Source organism: Mastomys coucha, unplaced genomic scaffold (genome assembly GCF_008632895.1).
Source record: "Mastomys coucha isolate ucsf_1 unplaced genomic scaffold, UCSF_Mcou_1 pScaffold21, whole genome shotgun sequence".
Lineage (NCBI taxonomy): Eukaryota > Metazoa > Chordata > Mammalia > Rodentia > Muridae > Mastomys > Mastomys coucha.
Genome location: NW_022196904.1, coordinates 68,401,783 through 68,423,559, shown reverse-complemented (window position 1 = coordinate 68,423,559; position 21,777 = coordinate 68,401,783). Strand labels below are relative to the sequence as shown.

The 21,777-nt window shown below is 44.2% G+C and overlaps 1 protein-coding gene across 8 annotated transcripts in view; it reads left to right on the top strand.

Annotated features, from left to right (window-relative positions):
• The window catches only part of Ntrk3 (neurotrophic receptor tyrosine kinase 3), a 375,962-nt gene that overhangs the window by 115,911 nt on the left and 238,274 nt on the right, over positions 1–21,777 (top strand). For all 8 annotated transcript variants that reach the window (XM_031387032.1, XM_031387031.1, XM_031387030.1 and 5 more), the window contains 7 exons: positions 1,246–1,403; positions 2,459–2,601; positions 2,995–3,136; positions 3,601–3,897; positions 10,755–10,778; positions 12,144–12,208; positions 13,112–13,214. In XM_031387032.1, coding sequence (XP_031242892.1) covers positions 1,246–1,403; positions 2,459–2,601; positions 2,995–3,136; positions 3,601–3,897; positions 10,755–10,778; positions 12,144–12,208; positions 13,112–13,214 — 932 coding nt within the window. The remainder of the gene's footprint in view (positions 1–1,245; positions 1,404–2,458; positions 2,602–2,994; positions 3,137–3,600; positions 3,898–10,754; positions 10,779–12,143; positions 12,209–13,111; positions 13,215–21,777) is intronic.

Genomic DNA, 21,777 nt, shown 5'->3' with positions numbered 1-21,777 from the left:
GGCAGATCCAAACCAGTCACACTAGTGAGCTAATACACGTCAAAGTCTGTGGCTGGATAGGGGTAGGGGGTGAGGGAGGAAGTGACCTCACAAGATAATAGAGAAGCACAGGCTGTGTATGGCTTTACTGATGACGAGGCAGCAGATGACCTTGTGGAAGGTGGTGGGGGAACCCAAGGTTTGTGAGGCTTTAAATTCCATTACAGTTGGAAGCCATAGGAAGGTTTTAAGGAGATGAACATCTCAGCTTGACACATGTAAGAGTATCATTGCCCAGCGACTTAAGTGAGGTAATTTTTTTTTCAGTGAAATTATTACTTTTGAAACTAAGTTCATGAACTTAATGCTATTTATTTATTTTTTATTCTTTTGTGATATTACATAACCCCCTCTTTCTTAATATAAATGTTTTTATTTTACTTGCAAGCATGTGTGTGTTGTGTATGCATGTGTGTGGACATAAGTGTATGTGAACGTGTATGTGCACCTACGTGTGGAATACAGAAGCTCCTGTTGAGTGTTTTCCATGGTTGAATCTGGAGCTCACCAGTTCCAGTTATTTTGACTAGCCAGCTTGTTCTAAGAATCCTGTGTCTCTGCCTCCTGAGTGCTTGGATTACAGGTGGGGCCGTGGGCACTTGACATTTGCAGCGTTTTATAGATTTGGGATCCAAGCTCCCAACCTCATGCCTGAGTGGCAAGCACTTTACCAGCTGAGCTACCTCCTCAGTCCTCCTTCCCTTATTATTTTTAATTTTAATTTTTTACTGGTGTATGTTCATTATACACAGTGAAGGGTTCAATTAAGACAATCTATTTCAAGTGTGACATGTTTCTGATCATATTCCCTCCCAGATGCTTCTCTCTCTCCGCAGTCCCCAGCTGCTCTCCTACTCCCATCTCCTCTTTCACCTTTCTTCTGGTTTCATGACTGTCTTTGTATCTGTCCCTGTCTCTGTCTTGTCTCTCTGTCTTCCACCCTGTCTGTCTCTGTCTCTCTGCCTCTCTCTGTGTCTCTGTCTCTGTCTCTCTCTCCCTCTCCCTCTCTCTCTCTCTCTCACACACACACAGTTTTATGAATCTATATGATGTCTAGGATTCCCAAATGAGAGGATACATGATGATTCTTTATCTGAGTCTGACTTATTTCATGAAGGAACAGCAGGGACCCATTGGCCTCAGCCCTGGGAGGGAGCTGGGCCATCCACCGTTCAGGGATTCCTTCCCCTCTCTTCTTGCCCACAGGAGACTGGAGCAGAACTTCTTCAACTGCAGCTGTGACATCCGCTGGATGCAGCTGTGGCAGGAACAGGGGGAGGCGCGGCTGGACAGCCAGAGCCTTTACTGCATCAGTGCTGATGGCTCCCAGCTCCCCCTCTTCCGCATGAACATCAGTCAGTGTGGTGAGTGAGCATCAGCACTGCCTGGTCTGGCCAGCATCCCACACACCCCAGAGAAGGGGTTGTGCCTCAGGCTGTGCCTGTTTGCCAGCTGTCTCCAGCCTTGACCTCTGCCGTGGGTGCAGATGAGACGGACTTTCCCCTTCCTGGTCATCTCTGCCTTGAGCTAGCTGTGGGCAGGGTAGTCCTAGAAAGAAAGGCAAAAAGGAATCCATGTGCCCTTCTTAGCTGATCCCTTTCTCTCTGAGTCACCTGTCAATCAAACGTGAGGAAGCATGTTTTAATGTGCAGCCTCTAGACTTGCTATATTGGGAGCTTCTGGGGTGTTTTCTAGAACATCCCTTCTATGCCCAACTAGAGACTAGGAAATGGAATCCCTAGTTCCCCTGGGAACGGGACACACACCAGTTTGTAAGACAGTACCCTAAGTCAGTTGAAGTTACAGGTGTGGTTGCTGGAATGACATTCCATGGACAGGTACACCACTCAGACCCTGCTATGTAGGAGAATCCCGCTGGATGTGCTTCAGTTCCTAGTTCTGCAGTCTCTGGAGTGGGAGTTGTCAATCAGCTGGGGGTGTGGTTATAGTTAGTACTCTTCACATTGATCTGACAAGAGCGATTAAAGACAGAATTTATTTTGGCCCACATTTTGAGAGGATGGCCCTTTATGGTGAGGAAGGAATAGCTGCAGGAGGGCAGTGTGAGGCCGTTGGCTACTTTGTATCCTGAGTCAGGATCAGAGAGAAGGATGAATGTCGGTGCTCAGCTCAGCTTCTCCTTTTGGTTTAGTCAGGCTCTAGCCCATAGAATGGTGTCTGCCCACTTCGGTTAATCTGTTCTCTCAGGCATGCTTAGAGGTGTCCCTAGGTGATTTTTGAGCTTGCCAAATTGATACTAACCATCCCAAGGGTCTCTCACGAGTTCAGGGAAGCTGTGTTAGCTGTGCCTGCATTGTCATTGAGCAAGGCAAGAAGCGCCAGCGTCTGCCTGGAGGCAGAGCTCCTTTGTGTACTGTCACCTGACGTTTCATCTCCTCTCCTCTGTCCTCCCTCCCAGATCTCCCTGAGATCAGTGTGAGCCACGTCAACCTGACGGTCCGAGAAGGAGACAATGCCGTAATCACTTGCAATGGCTCTGGCTCTCCTTTGCCTGATGTGGACTGGATAGTTACTGGGCTGCAGTCCATCAATACCCACCAGGTAGGTATCCTATAACCAGGCCCACCTAGAGTTAAGGAATGAGTATCCCTTAAGTATAAGGAAGAGGGGGAGACTGTGATCCTGATCCTCCTGGAAGAAACGTATAGACTCAGATTTAAGGGGAGATACGTTTCTTGTCATTTTGATCTTTGTTGTGGTGCTCAACCTCCTGTGTATGGTTTCCTGTTTTACAAAAACCACCCAGTTTTACCATTTACCACCCAGTATTAATGTGAGGATCACCTGAATTCCAAAGAATCCAGAACATGGTCTGTGTTTTTCAGTAGCTAGACTTCATTTAGCTTTTACTTTTGCCCGAAAGTGTTAGGGGTTAGAAAAGGAAGCCGTCCTTGTGTAAATAGTTGGTTATTGTCTTCTGATTGGGGTTTTCAGACAAATCTGAACTGGACCAATGTACATGCCATCAACTTGACCCTGGTGAATGTGACGAGTGAGGACAATGGCTTCACCCTAACGTGCATTGCAGAGAACGTGGTGGGCATGAGCAATGCCAGCGTTGCTCTCACTGTCTACTGTAAGTGCATGCCATCATGGAGGGCAGAGAGGTACCAGACAGAGGCTGGGATGGGGCAGATCTATTGCTAGGGCTGATCTAGAGCCCTGACCCTGGTCTTTCAAGAAGGGCAGAAAGGTGGTCATAACAAACCTGAAAAATATGGCTAAGAAAATTTCCTTCCTTCAGTGGAAGGTTTACTTCTCTAGCTCAGTTCCATATTTAAAAAATCCCTTAGGTTGGCCCATTTTACCCTTTGGCATCCACGAAAGGTCTCCATCTCAGGAGGGAGCTCTGGGTAAGATACGCCCAGGATGCTTAGATAAAGACATGTTTTTCCCTTCTATTGGCTGGTGGTGGGAACTCTGCTTCTCTCAGACTTTTCAGAGCAGGGTGAGAAGTGGGATCCCCATCCTACTTCCTAGAAGGTTCTTCAATACATAGGAGAATCTGTGTCCTCGAGATCAGCTTGCTTTTCCCCACAGACCCTCCACGTGTGGTGAGCCTGGTGGAGCCTGAGGTACGCCTGGAACATTGCATTGAGTTTGTGGTGCGTGGCAACCCGACACCCACGCTGCACTGGCTGTACAATGGACAGCCACTGAGGGAGTCCAAGATCATTCACATGGACTACTACCAGGAGGGGGAGGTCTCGGAGGGCTGCCTGCTCTTCAACAAGCCCACCCACTACAACAACGGCAACTACACCCTCATTGCTAAGAATGCCCTGGGCACAGCCAACCAGACTATCAATGGCCACTTCCTGAAGGAGCCCTTTCCAGGTGAGGCATGTGCACACCTCTTCTGGAAGTTGAAGGATGGAAGAGGTAGTTTGAAAGAATGAAAGGCACTGATGCCTAGTTACCTGAATAACTGAGTTCACACTGGGACAGGGACAGTCACTGTCTGCATCTTGTGCTAACTAGGATAGCCTCCATTTTCCATGGTTACCACAGCAAACTGTAGGATGCCCCAGAAAAAACTGTTTTGCATATAAAGATGTTCTGTATTATAGTAGAGAAATCTGGGACTTTAGAGATGAATGATATGGTAGAGAATATTGACCCAGTGTTTTACTTACCTGAGAATGCTATGCAGGGCTTGAGAGTATACTTTTATGACACCTCAATTTTCTTCACTATGAAATGGACACAAGTACAAGTATGTTGCTCCACTAAGAGTTTTATGGCTTTTGGATGAGTTAAGGTGCAGGCTTGGTATGTGACAATGGTTCAGTAGCTCTCCATTGCTGTGAACGTCAGAGTTGATCACAGTCAACCTCATATTTAACTGATTGCTGTCTTAAACCTCAGCTGCAAAGCTTGCCTTGGACCTGGCCTCCATGGCTGGGCTCTTTTCTGTTCTTGTTCTGTGGTAACTTAATGGAGAAGTAGATGATGCTACCAGTTTCTGATGGTACAAATGTCACACTGACTGGACCTAATAGTTGCAGTAATGGAAGACCTCTGAACTTGGGGATGTAATTCTGCCTCTTTCATTCTGTCTAAATACCTTCCTGACGGTGGACAAGAAGAAGTCCAAATAGGCTTAATGAGAGAGGCTGCTGCAACATTTCATGATGGGTTATGCAGCTGATAAGTTTCTGCCCTTGTGGCTGTGTTTCTCCAGTGACTTCTGTGATTTGTATTGAGGACAGACTAGGAGGCTTCCTGATCCTCAATTCTCAGAAGTCAGAGGTTCAAAAGGGATAGAGGAAGTGTATGGACTGCTATCACACAGTTCCAAAATAGTGAGGCATCAAAAGCTGGCACCATGCTACATCTGTTTGGAGAAACGTGAGGTCACAGCTACAAATAACCACAGAGTGTTGGCTCTGGAAAGCTTATTTATCTCAGTGTAAGGGAAGGAGAGCTGGGGCCCCACAAGTGACATTGGAGAAGTGAGGCTGCAGGTTGTCCTAAATGCCTGTCACTGATGTCCAGGGAATAACAAGACCACACCAGAGAAGGTCTTGAATGTGGTGATAATTGAGACCCTAGTGGTTTCTAGACCCTGACCTTTCCCCTCACCCCAACATCACCCAAGTGTCCTCACCAAGAAACCTCAAGGGATTTTCCATCATGGACCATAGTGGGATCTCTTTTGGATAGAAGACGAGTCCTGGCCTGCACTGTGTCATCAGTACCTTTTGAATATGGAGATAATAATTGTAGAGCAAATCAGAATTTCTGTTTCCAATGGGAGACTCTTGGGACATGGAGAGAGCCTTGGAATATTAAAGAGGGAGATGAGCCACTCTGAGCTCCTTCCTTTGAGAGTGTTCTCAAAGCTCCAGGGCAGCAGGGACAAAGGGTGATGTGAGGGATATAGCCCTTGTTTTACCCTCTCTCCTTCCAGGAGAGGATAATATCTCAGTATCTTCCAGCCTGTAGGTACAGGCTCTGTACATACACATGTATTCACCATAGTTAGTTGTCAGTGGTTTGGTCTTTAAGGTTCCCAGACAAGCACAGTCAGTATGACCTGGGAATGAGCTAAAGGACTTAAAATTCAGACTCCCAAGTTTCCTTAGTTCTCTTGAGTCAGAGGCTCTGGGGTGAGTTCTGAAGAGATGGATTTCTCAGTTCCCCAGGGGACTTTGACCATTCCTCCTTTGCAATCAGCTACCATTAGCAAATGGTGGCAACTCAGCACCAGGGGGAGGGAAGGAGTGGGACATGGAATCCCTGAGAGCTGGAAAAAGAAAGCAGCTCATCTGAGGCTCCTTACTTAGTCTGTCCACATTTCAGGATGGGCCTCTCTGTGCAGAAGTTTGTTTGTTTTATGAACCTTTGTGTTAAAGGAATAGATGGATGATTAAAAGGCTGTGACAGGCCAGCCGTATCATGTGGCAAGTATCTCAATGTTCAGAAGAATAAATTATCTGGAGGATCAGGCAGGGATAACCTACAACCCTCTAAGCTCAACCTTGTGCTGGCTACAAAGGCAGTTTGTGGATCCTGTTTACCGTTGGCCTGAGAGTGTTAAAATATCATTTTTATCATGTGTATCTCTCTCTTATTTCCAAACAGTCAAGTGCTATGGTTAAGAGCCAGAACTCTGAGGTTGGGCAGATACAGGTCAAATCCCATCTGTGATTCTCAGGACAGGTGGGCCAGAATGCTAGGATGGTGCTGAGGCATATGGGCAGTGTTCTGGGGAAGGTGGTAACTGCCCCACACCTCTGTTCCTTTATCTGAGAATGGGCATGATCACAGTAGCCCCTGCCTAGGTTGCATTGGAGAGTAAATGAAGTTCAGTCCACCAAGTGCTCGGGGCGGGGGGCAGAGATGAGGAGAATTCAGGAGTTCCAGACCAGTAGTCATTCTCAGTCCAGGTGGGAAATTCTAGCAGAGAATCCTAGGGCAGGTTCGGGTAGTGACTGTGTTTCAACACCAGAGTTCAGGTGTACACATAATTCCCTGTCAGTTGTGTGATCTTAGACCAACTACTTAATTTGCTTTTCCCTCAAAAAGTTGTGACAGGGTGGCGGAGAAATGGTTCAGTGGTTAAGGGCTCTTGCTACTCTTCTAGAGGACCTGACTCCACTTCCCAGTACTTAAACACTATACATCTTGAAACCACCTGGGTGGGATCCGATGACCTTTAATGGCCTCTGTGCCACCAACATACACACAAATAAACCTAATTAAAAGTAAATCTTGTTTTTTAAAAAATGTCGTGACGAGGAGCTAGAGAAATCACTCTGCAGGTAAAAGCTCTTTCCGTACAACAGGAGCTCTCAACCTTCCTAATGCTGTGGCCTTTAATACAGTTCCTCATGTTGTGGTGACTCATAACTATAAAATTACTTCATTGCTTCTTCATAACTATAATTTCGCATCTGTTACAAAGCGCACTGTAAATGTCTGTGTTTTCTGATGGTTTTAATCGACCCCCATGAAAGAGTTGTTTGATGACCCCAAAGGGGTCATGACCCATAAGTTAAGAACCACTACTTTTCAAGCATGAGAACATATATTTGAATTCCTAGAAGCTATTTTGAAAAAGCCAGACATGGGTGTGCATGCCTGTCATCCTAGCACTGGGAAGGCAGGGACAAGACAGACTGATTCTAAGAACTTCTTAAGCAGTAAGCATAGCTGAAATTGTGAGTTTCTTGTTCAGTGAGCTATCTAGCTTCCACATTTGCACACATGGCTGTGCACACAATAAACAAATCATATATATGTGCTCTCTCTGCATCTCTCTCTCTTTTCCCCCTCCCCTCTCTCTTCCCTCTCTCCCTCTCTCTCTCTCTCTCTCTCTCTCTCTCTCTCTCTCTCTCACACACACACACACACACACACACACACACTCACACACACACACACACACACACATACACACACACACACAGAGTAAACAGACAGGCAGGCAGAGAGACAGACAGACACACACACAAATGCGCGTGCACATACTCACACAATTGTGAATACTAGTCGAAAGGAGAGATGCTGCTTGAAGTGTTACTGTCTGGGGTGCTGTAGAAAGTATACACATCCATTCACTGCACAGCCCTGTACCTACTGGTCCTGTCCTTGTCCCAGCCTGTGGTAGGAGTCAGAGGATAAATAATTCTTAGTATCCTTTTATTCCAGTATAAATGTGTGAATTCTGGCTATCATTAGAGAGCAGCCCACAGGTTTCCCTGTTCCAAAGATGACATGCTTCTTGCATGTGTAAATGCTGTCTGGATCCAGCAAAGGACTTGCTGATTTATGCTCAAAAGTCATAGAATGATTTTTGAAATTATAGGATTCAAACATGTGGCCAAAACATTTGGCTGCAGGAAAAATATTCTCCAATAAATGGGAGCCTGCAGAGAAATAGAGTATAAATGGATACTGTTGATTAATCTGGCTCTTGTCTCTTTTCATGCTTCAAAGCTTAGACTAAAGCTCCCATCTCCTCCATTATCCCCTAGACCATATCTACCCCACTGTTATAAAGAACAGGCAACAACAACAAGAACAACAACAACAACAACAAACTAACCAGACAACAGTTACTGCTGTGCATATTTTCTGATAGAGTCCACAGAAGTCCGCCCTATTTTCTGCAAATAGTCATAGAAGAAAGCCACCTAATCTATGTTTAGTAGCCCAATGGGTACAATTTCTAAGAGGCTTAGCCAAGGGTCTGATAAGTGAGTGAATGAGTAAACAGCTGACAGTCAGCCAGTGAATGATTTGTCCTTATATTTTAGGACCTGGCAGGCTCATGACCGGAGGTTGGCATTGTGGTGCAATAGCTCCCAGAGGGATTAGCGGCATCTTTATACCCTGAGAGCCTGGAGAGACAAATTCTTCAGGCTGCAGGAATAGCTCAGTGGTGAACTTGTTCAGAATGTACCAGTGAGGAGCTGGAGGTGTGGCTCATTGGTTTGTTTAGAATATGTCAGAGCCTCAGGATATGGTTAGGTGGTAGAGGTCTTGCTTAACATGTGTGAGGTCCTGGATTCTATCTTCAGCAATGTATAGACTCTATTAAAATGTAGGCAGACCTCATGAATCAGAAATTCTATGTTGAGGACCACTAGTCCTGATTTAATCTCACTTCATTTTGAAATAAATTGGGCCTTAAAAAGGGTAAAAGTTACAAAATACCTGGAAGAACTTTCAGGAAGGGTTGGAAGAGCCAACCCTTCACTTGGCCTATTCCAGATGATGGTGTCTCACTCAGCCACAATATGGTGCTCAAAACCAGAACACAGACATCTGTTTAACAGGGTTATATAACTTATAGACTGCTGACCTGTGACCAGTGGCCCCAACAGTATCCTGTGTTTTATAGAATCCCACCCAGGATTAGGCAGACATCAAATTTAGTTGCTAGATTGTCCTCCCACTTCCTTTGAACCTGGGATAGGTCCTTAGGTTGTTTTTGTTTTACTTTTGGCAAGAGCATCATGGAAATGTTTCTCCACCCCTTTGGTTCATCCTGTCAATGCAGGATGTTGCCATGGCTTATCAGTAATGAGGTCAACTTTATCACTTGGTCAGATAAAGGCTGTTCGTCAGATTCTCCCACTGCAAAGTGACTTCTTTCACCCTTAGCTAATCAGAATAAGGCTTTGAAAAGATACAAGTAGCTTGATTCTCACCATCTTTTTCATACAGTGAATTTAACATTTGTTGATGGTTATTGCCTGCACAATTATCTATATCGTATCTCCCAAATGACAGTAGTTTCTGCTTCAGTCTTTCCCTTTGTTAGTTGGAATTCCACTGTAAGAAGAACTCCCACTCATTTGTTCAAATAGACATTTGTTTATATGAAGGACTTGTCGGTGTTCTTATAATTCATGTGTTTGCTTTCTAGGTTTGTTATAGTAAAGTGGTATAGACTGGGTAGCTTAGATAGCAGAAATCCATTCTATCTCAATTCTGGAGGTTGGGAATCTGAGACCATCTGTTGTCAGGTTTGGTTTATCCCAAGGCTTCTCTCCTTGGCTTGTAGATTCTTTTTATTCTGCATCTTTGCTTGACCTTCCCTTCCCCCGAGCACATCTATGTCCTAAAGCCTTCTTATCAGGACCTAATGGTTGCATTTTCATGAATACACCTTGTCTCCAAATAGAGTGACTTTCTGAAGTACTGAGATTACAACTCAGTCACATGGATCTTGAGGCAGCACAATGCAGTCCATAACAAACTGTGGCTATTATTAGTGTTTGTCTGGATTATCTGACATTTCACCTGAGCATCAACACCTGCTTTCTCTTCCCATAACCATGCATCTTTAAGTGCTTTCTTGCTACCCTGAACACACAAGTATACTTTTTATTTTTCCTGTGCCATATCTGAAACAGTCAATTTCTTTAGGAAACTCTTCTTTCTTTCAGTGGAGGATGACACCAGTCATCTTCTGATGATTCATTCCATTATGTGCTCAAGTTTGAGCAGTGCTAGTAGAGTGGTTAAGAGCCCAGTTTTAGATTTGAATCAACTCTAATTTCTTTCTAGATGAACAGTATACAATTACTTAATCTCTAGAACGCTGCTATACATCTTGTAGGAGGTTATAAGGCTTGAATGATATAGCTCTTGAAGCACTGAGCACAGTCCCTGGCTCCTAATTAATGTCCAACTGAGGATTGGCTTTTATTATTGGGAGAGCCATTTCTACAAGTCAAAGTTCAGCTAAAACATGTCCACATGGATGATTAAAAAGGGGTCTCCCAAACTTCTCAATGAGCTGCCAGCATTGCCTAAACATATTGGAGGAAGAAAATTCATTTTAGGGTCATAGCTGGGCCTGCTCTGAAGTGCCATCTCTGGTGTACTGGCATCCAAGGGAGGGATGCTGTGGTCTGGGATGTGAAAAGGTCCTCAATTTCCTCAGTTCTCTGCCTCACAATGAAACCAGATTAGCTGTTAGCTCCCAAGTGGACTCCTTCTTTAAGACCAGGAGCTATATCTACAAATGTCAGAGCCTACATTTTATAGGAGTGCCCCTATGAAGAGGTAGTGCAGTCATTGGAGAGGGGGACTTGGGAAGGATTTCTTGCTGTGAGAATGGGGAGTTATGATAAGTGGGAGAGGTCACAGCTAGTATGATGCTGTCCTATACAACCCATTGTCCTTTTGTTATTATTATATTTGTTAATTGCCGCTTTGTTTCTTTTTTTTTCCAGAGAGCACAGATTTCTCTGACTTTGGTAAGTTGGCTCCATTTTGGCTTTGAAACTCTTTGTCCTGATAGTTTTGGTCCTGTTACATGCAGACTGTCAAGTTCATGTTTCAGGCCCCTTGGCAGTTGAGGGTGTCTTAGTACTTTATGAAGAGGATGAAGACCTAGGCCCACTTGTCTTGGGCAGCTGCCCTCTACCTCAGTTTCTTCTACAGGATTACCAACCCACTCATTCTGTACTGGGATTAAAAGCAACTGAACTATATCCCTACTTTGGCTCTCTCAGAGATTTTTCAGAGGTATGACGATATTGTGGACCTCAGCCAGGTAGAGAGATAATGTACTAAGACATCCCAAAAGGCTGCAACAGGTGAATAATGGGTTTTGAAACCCTCCCCCCCATTGATCTTCTTAGTTGTTCTTATGGAGAAAATGTAGGGCCTGTAAACTTGTCAGTGTTTCTCTTCTGACTTAAGAGATCAAGCATTTGGACAGAGTCTACCTTGGTTAGAACCATCGTTTCTCATGGGCTCATGTGTCCTTGAATGACATCACTGAAACTCAAGTTTAGAACAGAGTTGAGGGTAGGGATGGACAATCCTTGAAGGAATTGGCATTTAGTTTGTTTTTTTGATTACTCTCCCATGATGGGATCAGCAGCAATCACTGTCATTTCTGCCCAATTTTAGGCCAGGGATAGTAGAAAAACCCGATGTAGGAACACTCTGGTCATTTGGCAATGTGTAAATGCCATATTGGACTCCTTAACTTGTTCTTTGTCATTACAAAAATCTTTCAGATGACCCTTTAGAGAATTCAGAACTCAGGCCATTTCTTGTAAGGAAGAAACTGTAGATAGAGATGACACTTGGTGCTATTTCCTGGCCCATTGACTGGTGTTTAATTCCAACTGCCATTGTGTTCTGAAACCAGTCTTAGGGGAATGTCTAGAGGGCTGTTCATTAAGTTGGTGAGCTTGGAATTCACTGAGGAGTGAGAGGGAAACAGGAGGAGGGCCAGGAAAGAAGAAGGAAAGTTGTGCCCTAGTCAAGGGATGACGATGTCAGTGACAGAAGCTGCCACTGTTAAAATCTTCCTAGTCCTCATGCTGGCCAGGATTCCAAGCCATGTCCATCACCCCTGTCCTGGACTTTACATTGTAGTGTGCTCTCTGGACTGTGGGTAAGGGGTGGGACAGAGTCTGCCTTCCTTTGGGCTTCTTTCTGTGGTACTGTAGCATGCATGAGGTAAGTAGCTACACTGCAACTCAGTCCTTGGCAGTGTCTTCTCAGATAGGAGGGTGGATCTAGAGGCCTGCTTCCTAAGGACTGGGTAGGCACTTATTTGGGGCCAGTCAGCTAATTGCCTTCCTCTCCTTTATATTTCTTTTTAGAGGCTGATGCAAGCCCTACACCTCCTATCACTGTGACCCACAAACCGGAGGAAGACACTTTTGGGGTGAGTTACTTCCTGGTTAGGAGGAACACACTTAAGGGTAGAGCCAATTTTTTGGACTTCATTTGAGGTGCTAACTTGTCTACATAGTCTCTCACTTGAAACCAATGGTAGAAAAAAAAAAAAGCCATGAGGATTGATTTCCTTTGCAGTGGTTTAAACTGTCCTTGTTTGATGGGAGTACTTCATTGTTTGAAGAAGCCTTTGAAGAACACACTCGAAGCCTCAGGGCTAGAAAGAGAACAGTTTGACATTCCCAGTCTCTTAGGAGTCTGGCTGGGCATGGCTTGCAAGACCTGTTGACTGGGCAAACTTACAAAAACCTGAGCTACTCAGAGACTGTCCTTATATAGGTTTTTCCCAAGTCTGTCTCAGAGTCTGAGGTTTCCCTGGGGAGAAGTAAAAAGGAGTCTTTTGAGTCCAGAACTCCTGAACTTCTCTGAGTAGAAATCCTATGTAAAGATTTCAATGGGAACATGAAGAATTTACTCATTGAAGCACTAGATAGATGTTTCTTCCAACATGTTCTTGTGATACTAGAATGGTCTCAAGGTAAGAGGGACTGAGATAATTGAATTATGCAATGTTTCTTAATCTAGTTGATTAAATTTATATTTTTAAACAAAAATTTTAAAGTTTTCTTAGGGTTTCATAAAGACATTACTCCAGGGGTGACCTATATTTTGACATTGTGACGTTGTGATGTGTATAGGTGTCCTGGGCTGCATGTGGGTTGCATGTCCTACCCACATGTAAGCTTCTGGATGCACACACCTCAATAACAGAGATTTTAGGGGATCCTATTCTGCTGAAACAGGTTTGTTCTCATAGGGCACAGGCATTATTTTTGAGTGTCTTGGGGCTTCCTGTGACTACTCCTGACTGTCTGTGTTTGGCTTCTAATAGGTGTCCATAGCAGTCGGACTTGCTGCCTTTGCCTGTGTCCTTCTTGTGGTTCTCTTTATCATGATCAACAAGTATGGTCGCCGGTCCAAATTTGGAATGAAGGGTAAGGTGTTGCTTTTTTAGTCCCAAGAGTTCCATGGTTTCCACCTTTTGATAAAAAGATACTGTTTCATCTCCATCTCCTCTCTGAGAAAGCCTTTAGTCATTGGACCTTGGTAACTCTGGTAGCGAGCCCTGTCAGTGCTGTTTTCGGTTATTATGGACCGGAGACTGTGTTGGATCTATAGGAACCTGACAGCAGTGCTGAAAACTACTGGTTGCTCTGATGGACTTGTGTGATGAGTACAATTTAAGCAGGAAGTAGGGTATGAGGCAAATGGCAATTCTTTTCGTTAGTGGATGATCTAAGGGGCTGTTCATTTGAGTGATCTTTTCTCTTGTCTGTACCTATCTTTGGAATCTTGTTGTGACTTAGCCCAGGGAGGTGGAGGGTGGTGAACTCTGGTATTAAAAAGCTGCCCGTGCGGTTGTCTCTCAGCACGTAGCTCTACACAGAGTCCTGGAATGGATGCCAAGAGCAACATGGTTTCTAAATCTGTTGGCCAGCTTCCATGTACAGAGCACTCAACTCCATTATGGCAGAAGTGAAGTGCTGGGATATGGTGCTCTGCCAAAGCTTGTAGGAGACACCTGGCATGAGAGGGGTTAATATAGTGAATTAGCATCCATGGATGTGGCCAAATGATCCGAAAGAAACTGGATGTTACTGATTCCAGAACTGAACCTTGATTTTTCAAGATGTCTTCCCAGCTGGAGCTGTCATGCATGGCTGATGTTGGTAGAAGTAGGTAGAGAGGGAGAGTTAAAGGTTACTTAAGCAACACGATGGTGTTTGCTGTTGGCATTATGAAATCCAGAAAGATGAACTCTTAAGGCTTTAATACTTGAAGCTAGTTTCCATGGTGGGAGTCTTGACCTTGGGGACCAGGGGTTAAAGCAGAGAACATGAATAACATTCATAGAACAGACTTTCATGGATTCATATGCAAAAGTAAATCTTTGTGTGACTGTATGTGGTAAAGGGTTTAGTATTTGTACATAAATGGAGCTAGACTTAATTATACTTTCAAGGTTTTGGACCTTCCTTAAAAGGTAAGAGCACTGGCATATAGGAAGCTACCCAGAAATGGTTGAAAGATTTGAACTGTGGGCCCAGGTGGTCTGGTCTTTCTGGAGGCTTCTGCTTCTGAACACTTTGCTTTGATGAATTTGAATAAGTCATGGATGAAGGCAAGCCACAGTTTCTTTTTCTTCTCCACCTCCCTCCCTCCATCCCTCTATCCTTTGTACTTCTTAACTTCTTTCCTCTCTTTCTCCTTTTGTTCCTTTTTCCCATCCTTCCTTCACTTCTTCCTCCCTCTCTTCCTGTTTTGCAGAAGCCGGGATTGAACCTAGGGAACTTAGATGTGGTGGGTAATTGTTCTACCTTTGAATTACACCTCCGGCTTTTGTGAATAATTTGAAATATTCCGAGTAAGAGAAATACGTATGTTGGAAATTTCCAAAAAGAAAATAGGTTTTAATGGCTCAAACAAGTCTAGACTACTCTTGGACACATTAACTAAAGACACATTTTTCTGCCAGCTTTTACCATTTGTCCACAGAGCTCCACAGGTTTAGACAGGATGCCTGCCCAGTGACTCAAAGCCTTCTGTCTTGGGTAATTCATGGACCATAGGCATTGAGCACTACTGCCATATTTTTTCTACAACCCTTTCCTTTTTCTCCACAAGCAAATATCAGGATGTGGACTAAAGGGAAGAATAGAGCATTATGGCTTTCCCCCCAAGGAAGCACACCAGCAGCCGAGACCCTGACACATGCTTGGCAGTGGTATCAGAACAGATTTTTTTCTATTAATTGTCATCCTGTTTGTGGAACAGTATGTCCCCATGTGGGATGGATTAGGCAGCATCCAGAGTGGTGCCCCCAAGCTGTCCTTGGCATCTCCCACCCCCTGAACTCCTTTTCCAGGCTGAGCTGTCTTATTTAGTCCTGATTGGTCCAGGAGAATGTGTCCCCACAGGTAGAAATAAAACATCTCCTTTTCTAAAGTCAGGCAACCTGAAGCTAGGACCAAGGTGCAGAGAGATAGTATGTCCAAGGGTTACTACTTAGAATTAATATTGCATCTTTCTGATCTCGGTCATATTCCATTTTATTTGGGTTTCACATCATTTTATAAATAAACAAATGTCATATGTCACAAATAATTTTGACCTTTGGTTGTCAATGGATGTATCTCTTACTTTTAATTTTAATTTCTATGACCAGATCACAAGCAAGATTTTTTTTTTTTGATTCATGTTTTGAAGGTATAGTTCATCACAGTTGTAGGGTCTCATTGAGTTTGTAATGGCAGGAATATATGACTGTGACGTCTTACTTCTCGGCTGACCATGGTACAGAGATTATTCCACTCTTACAAGCCTGCAGTCCCTGTGATGATGTTGCTCACATTCTAAGTGGGTTACTCTTCCTCAGTTAATTCTCTCTGAAAAATAGTTATTGACAGATCAAAGGTGCACCTCAATATCCTAGGTGATTCTAAAGCCAGTTGAGTTGACACTAGAGGGTATCACACAGCATCCAAATCTAGTAGGGGAAGAGACACCTCGTGTACCAGAAGGCTCCTAGCTCTCCCTTACATGAACCCCATGTCTTTACATACACTCCATTTTCAGGCTTGAACTTTCAAATCTGGATGAGAATCCATATTTGCTCATTGGTTTCCATACGGTTGCTCAGAAATTCTCAGAGCCTCCATTTCCTCAAGTGTAAGTTAGTAACGTTACTACTTAGTTATGGGGTTTGTGAGTGCTATAATATGTAGGTAATTGGCTGTGTTAGTTAGCTACCCATTGCTATGACAAAATACATGAGGCAATCAATATACTAAAGGAAAAGTTACTTTGGATTATGGTTTTGGGGGATTTTAGCTGATTGGTTACTCAGTTTATCCTTGTGAAGATGCATGAAGGAGGAGGTATGCTCAGCTTATCGTGGCAGAGAAGCCAAGACAGAGGAGACTGAAGTCTCAGATTTTCCCTCAAGCCATATTGCTAATGACCTAATGACCTCTTTCTAGGCTCTGCCCAGTCAAGACTGCTACTTCCTATTAGAGCCACAACCCATGCCTTTAGCATAATGTCTTTAAGGACTTTGGGATCTACATCATAATGTTGGCATGTAAAGGGTTTCCTTGTCTTGCATTTCCCTCTTCTTTCTTTCCTTGACATATGAGTCTTTCTGGACTCCTTTTAATGTCCTTTTGTGAAAATATAGCCCCCACGGCTCCATCATGAACCTCTTTGTCTCAGACAATATGTAGTAGTAAAAATGTCCGTATTACACACTGCCCACAGTGCACTCTCATTTTTCCCCCTCACATATCATCTGTCTGTCCTCCTAGGCCGGGAGCAACTTGCGGCAAGAGCCATCGATCTCTCAGCCCAGCATGCCAGAAACTTCATTCTGCATTTGACAGATGCTTGAACTCAAAAATGAAAAGCATCCATTTTATGCATTTCATTTGCTTTTTTTTTTTTTTTTGAAGGTCTTATATGGACTCTAATTTGTTTTGTAGCCCAGGCTATCTTTGAATTCATAGTCTTGCTTAGGCTCTGTACTGGCTAGTTTTGTGTGTCAACTTGACACAAGCTGGAGTTATCACAGAGAAAGGAACTTCAGGTGAGGAAATGCCTCCATGAGTTCTAGCTGTAAGGCATTTTCTCAATTAATGATCAAGGGGGTAGGGCCTATTGTGGGCGGTGCCATCCCTGGGCTGGTAGTCTTGGGTTTTATAAGAGAGAAAGCTGAGCAAACCAGGGGAAGCAAGCCAGTAAGGAACATCCTTCCGTGGCCTCTGCATCAGTTCCTGCTTCCTGACCTGCTTGAGTTCCAGTCCTGGCTTCCTTTGGTGATGAACAGCAGCGTGGAAGTGTAAGCTGAATAAACCCTTTCTTTCCTAACTTGCTTCTTGGTCATGATGTTTTGTGCAGGAATAGAAACCCTGACTAAGACAGGCTCCAAAGTTCTGGGATCTCATAGACCTTCTTTATATTAGTTTTAATCATGAGGAAAAAAAAAACAGTTTTTTAATCTTTCAAAGGGCTAGTCTGGATTATTTTAGAAATCTGAACTACTTTTGCAGTGGGGGGAGGATTAGGGAATGCTCATAAACAGTTCTTGTCATCAACACCTGAGGGCAACAGGCCTCATGTAGATATGGAGAAGAGATTGCAATGATCTTCATTATCTTTTGAGAAATAAAGTGTACAGAAAAATACAAAGATGACTGAATAAGCTAACACCCAGAGTCCTACTATTTCACGTATTTACCATTTTATTTTATACTTCCATTGAATGTTTTATTCTTAGGACAGATTAAGCATGGTGACCTGAAAGCCATGCTAACTGCTACCTCTGACTGTTCCCTCCTTGATCACATAGGTAGCTGTTGATGTGGGCCCAGCATGCAGCTGCTAGATCCCTTGCCTTAGTCTTTCTCTGTATCCTTCCTTTTTTTATGTCTTTGCTGTTTCTACATACCAATCCTTCTGCCAAGGGCCATTCCCCAGCAAATCCATATCCTGTACATGGCTAAACTGGCACCTACATCCACTAAATGATAACACTATATCAGGCTGGTAACCCATTCATTTGTGTACTTCTGGGTATACATGTGTTTACACATACAGATATCTCTATAAGTATGCTTTTGCAGACTTATACATGTTGTATATTTGAGTACATTTATAAAAATGTATTACTCTGTGTGTTTTAATTTGAATGCATTTTTATTCTCTCCCTCACTTGCATTTATTTTTTTTTTCCAAGACAGGGTTTCTCTGTGTAGCCCTGGCTGTCCTGGAACTCACTCTGTAGACCAGGCTGGTCTTGCACTCAGAAATCCACCTGCCTCTGCCTCCCAAGTGCTGGGATTAAAGGCGTGCACCACCTCTGCCCGGCTTCCCTCACTCGAATTTTGCCTACTGTCTTGCCAGGGAGCTCAGAACTGTCCATGAATTTGGCTGGACACCCACTTTATGGAAGATGAGCATCTTAGTCAGACATGAGCTGAACGTGTAATGTCTTGGGCCCCTCATTAACAACTTCCATCTCATTCATCAAAGTCTTGGTCTGGCAATATGAGCTCATCTTCCTTTGGAATCATAAAGGTTTTTAAATTCAGCTGGGGTTCCTCTCTGCTTACTGATGAAGCATAGTGCCTTAGCCTGGCAGGGCTGATCTGTGAAGTGTCTGTATGGCCAGGGATGGGAACAATCAGAAAGACCTCCTACTGGAGCACGCCCTGGCAGGAACCCTGTCCCCACTGTGCTAGGTCTTCACTCTTTGATTGCTAAATCCTGGGGTGCCTGGGCCAGGTGAGGGGTGAGTGCTGTGAGGTTCAGGGCAGGAGGGCACAGAAATATACAAAACTGTTTCAGAGTTTTAACAGTAATTATGTTGTGCTAGGTGCTTGCTGGCCTGGGAGGGAGGGGGCAGTGTTATGAATTTATGATAAGCTCATCTTCACCAAATATTTTAAAATTAGATATTAGAAGACTGGGGTCTATGAGCTGGCTGGGCTTTCACATCAGAAGAAACCATGGCTTAGAACAGGGACTGACTTGTTCTGGTTGTTTGGTTGGGAGCAAGTTGGGCTGAGAACACCCAACTTCCAGCCTCCCCCACTTTTCATGGCCACACAAATGGCATAACCCCAAGCTGCTCTGTTGTGACCATTCTCAGTGCCCCTGGCATCTTCATGCCCTGACCTTCTTAGAACAAAAGCCAGATAAAATGCTAATCCATTTGAGCAATAATAGAATACACCTTCTAGTTTTTGTATAGGGTGAAACCCTTTTGAGAGGAAAAATTATGTGGCCTTGGACTCCTTTTCTTTATGACCATTTGAAGATCAGAGATGACTAGAGGATACAGCTCCATACACCTTGCCTTCCTGATGTGCCCTCAGAGAAAACAGTTGAATGGTTTTGAAGAACTGAAAGCAGGCCTTAGGCTTATTAGGATAATGACCCCTTTTTACAGATAAAGAAACTGAGGCCCCGAGGCATGCAGTAAGAAGCCAGAGCCCAGAACTGCCTAAGGTACCAGGTTCTGCTTCTTTATGGACTAGGTGAGTGCAAAGGACTTAGGAAGGTCTGAGGAACGCATCTGGATGGTGAACAAATCAGCCGGGTTCTTCAGTGGTTCGTCTAGTTGTCTTGGAATGCTGTCTCCCTTGAATTTCACTTTCAAAACTGTTTGTTGGTCACTCTTTGGAAAACCTGGGACTCATCTGTTTTGGGGGACAGGTAGAATGGGAGGAGTCTCATTTACTCCCCTGATTAAAATACTTTCCTCTATTTCCTTCTGTATACATTAAAGTCTGTGGACTGAGGGAAGCTGTAAGGACAGACAGAGGGGTCAAGAAATGCAGTGCGGACTTCTCGTAGTGCCTTTAGCACTTTATTAGGCAGCTTGCTTTTCATCTTAGCAGTGGGATGTGTGTTTGCGCCTCTGATGGGCCCATGGGTGAATGAGGGCCATACAGGGCTGTTCCATTGTAAATTAGAGTTGGCTAATAGGTACTTATAGTAAAGTGGTTGCCTATTTGATTATGATTGGGAAGTATTAACATTTCCCCCCCTAAACAGATGGTAGCTATCCTCTGAGCGGATGGTGGATCATGCCAGAGTCTTGATTTGGAAGGACTCGCTACTGCCAGAAGATCTTGGGAGCTGCTTTTACAGGGAGTAGTGTTGTTGCCATTCCTCTGATTATACCACTCAGTTAAGGAGGAATGAGACTTGGGAGGACTCATTTCTGATTCCTTTCCTGGCCTCAAGGTATTGGACTGAGATGGGTTTTCTCCGGGTAGATGGAGGGAGGGGTAGGAGGAGTCTTAGCATCCTAAGGTTGATGCAGTCTTGGCATTATTTCTAAGCTGGGATACCAGGCCACATGTCTACAGCTGTGCACACAGAGCAGGGGAATTGGTGTAAGAAGAGTGTGTGGGGAATACATAAGAGACACTGCAGGCTTTTTGAGGGGGTGCTGGACCCTGCATGGACATGCCACTGGTGATACTGGTCCAGAGCTGCTCCCTTGGTCATGAAACATACACTGTTTTGAAGTCTGTTTAATGGGATCGGAAACTAAGTGCAGTATGCATGGGAGAAATGAAGCCGGAAAAAGAGTTGGGTTTTCCTAACTTCCTGGGATGTGCCCAGTTCTCCACAATGCTTGCTTCTTTCTTAACCTTTTGGCCTATATCCTCTTCCAGTTGACATGTGCAATGGAGGAAGAGTCCCCTTGACCCTTGAAAGAATTATGTATTTGGGGTTCTCATGCTGGGACTCCTAATACAAGGTGACTCTTTGGACACGAGTATGAGAGTCTTTCTGCTTTTCTCTCTGTGTTGTCGTCGTAAGGTCCTTACAAGTCCTAAGAGTGTGCCTTAGTTAGGCTTTTATTGCTGTGAAGAGTCACCATAGCCATGGCAACTCATATAAAGGAAAACACTTAATAGGGGAGCTGGCTTAATGATTCAAAAGTTTAGTTCATTGTCATTATGGAGGGAAGCATGGTTGCGTGCAGGCAGACATGGTGCTGGAGAAGGATCTGGGAGTTCTACATCTTGATCTGCAGGCAGCAGAAGGAAATTGCGTGCCACAGTAGGCCTAGCTGGAACATTGAAGACCTCAAAGCTCACTTCCACAGTGACACATTTCCTTCAACAGGCTTTACCTACTCCAACAGGGCCGCACCTCCTAATAGTGCTACTTCCTATGGGCCAAGCATGGACACACAGAAGTCTGTGGGGGCCATTCCTTTTCAGCTACCACAGGGTGTTTTCCTTCTCTTTCCTTGTTTTGTGATACTTTTAGAGATACTCAAACTTCAAGACCCCCTAAATAACTCTTTATATTTGGACATTCCTTGGTTACATGCCTTACGTTTGTGGTAAGTCCATTTCCTTTCCCTGCCTGGACTTCACTGAAGAGATTTCACTGCAGACAAAGCCTTACTGTGCTTGAGGACTAAAATCTAGAATATGGTGCCCGGAAGCTTCAAGTAGAGGGCTTTGAGGTAGCACGGGATGTTTTCCGGCATGCCTTTGCTTCCCTGTTCTTTGTGTGTCCTTCCTCAGGTGTGCAGTGAATATCCCAGAAGTCCCTTCATGGCTATCACTAGTTATGTTGAGGCCTATCTGCTTCCCTTCTTTGTGTCTAACTCTCTGGGATCTAGGGAGCCAAGTGTTCTTCAGCACTGATTTTTCTGTACATGAGGAGAAATCCCTGGACATGGAGTGCTATACAAAATGTTTTCCTCTGGGGCTACCTGCTGGTTGCTCTGTTCTTGGCAGGCCACTGTATCCTGTTGAGCTGTGCCAAGGATAGCCAGTAAGCTTGGCTCTACACTCAAAAGCTATTGCCTCTCAGATTCACTTATTGTTGGGAGTACGGTGCAGTGCTTACTAATCCACGGCATTGTAACTGGCTCCGAAAGAGTTAACAGGCTTTTGGTAGCTTAGTTTAGAAGCTCTCAACCTTTTGTCTCCAGCTACTCATGTATGGCAGAGGCTGTTCACATGTCTT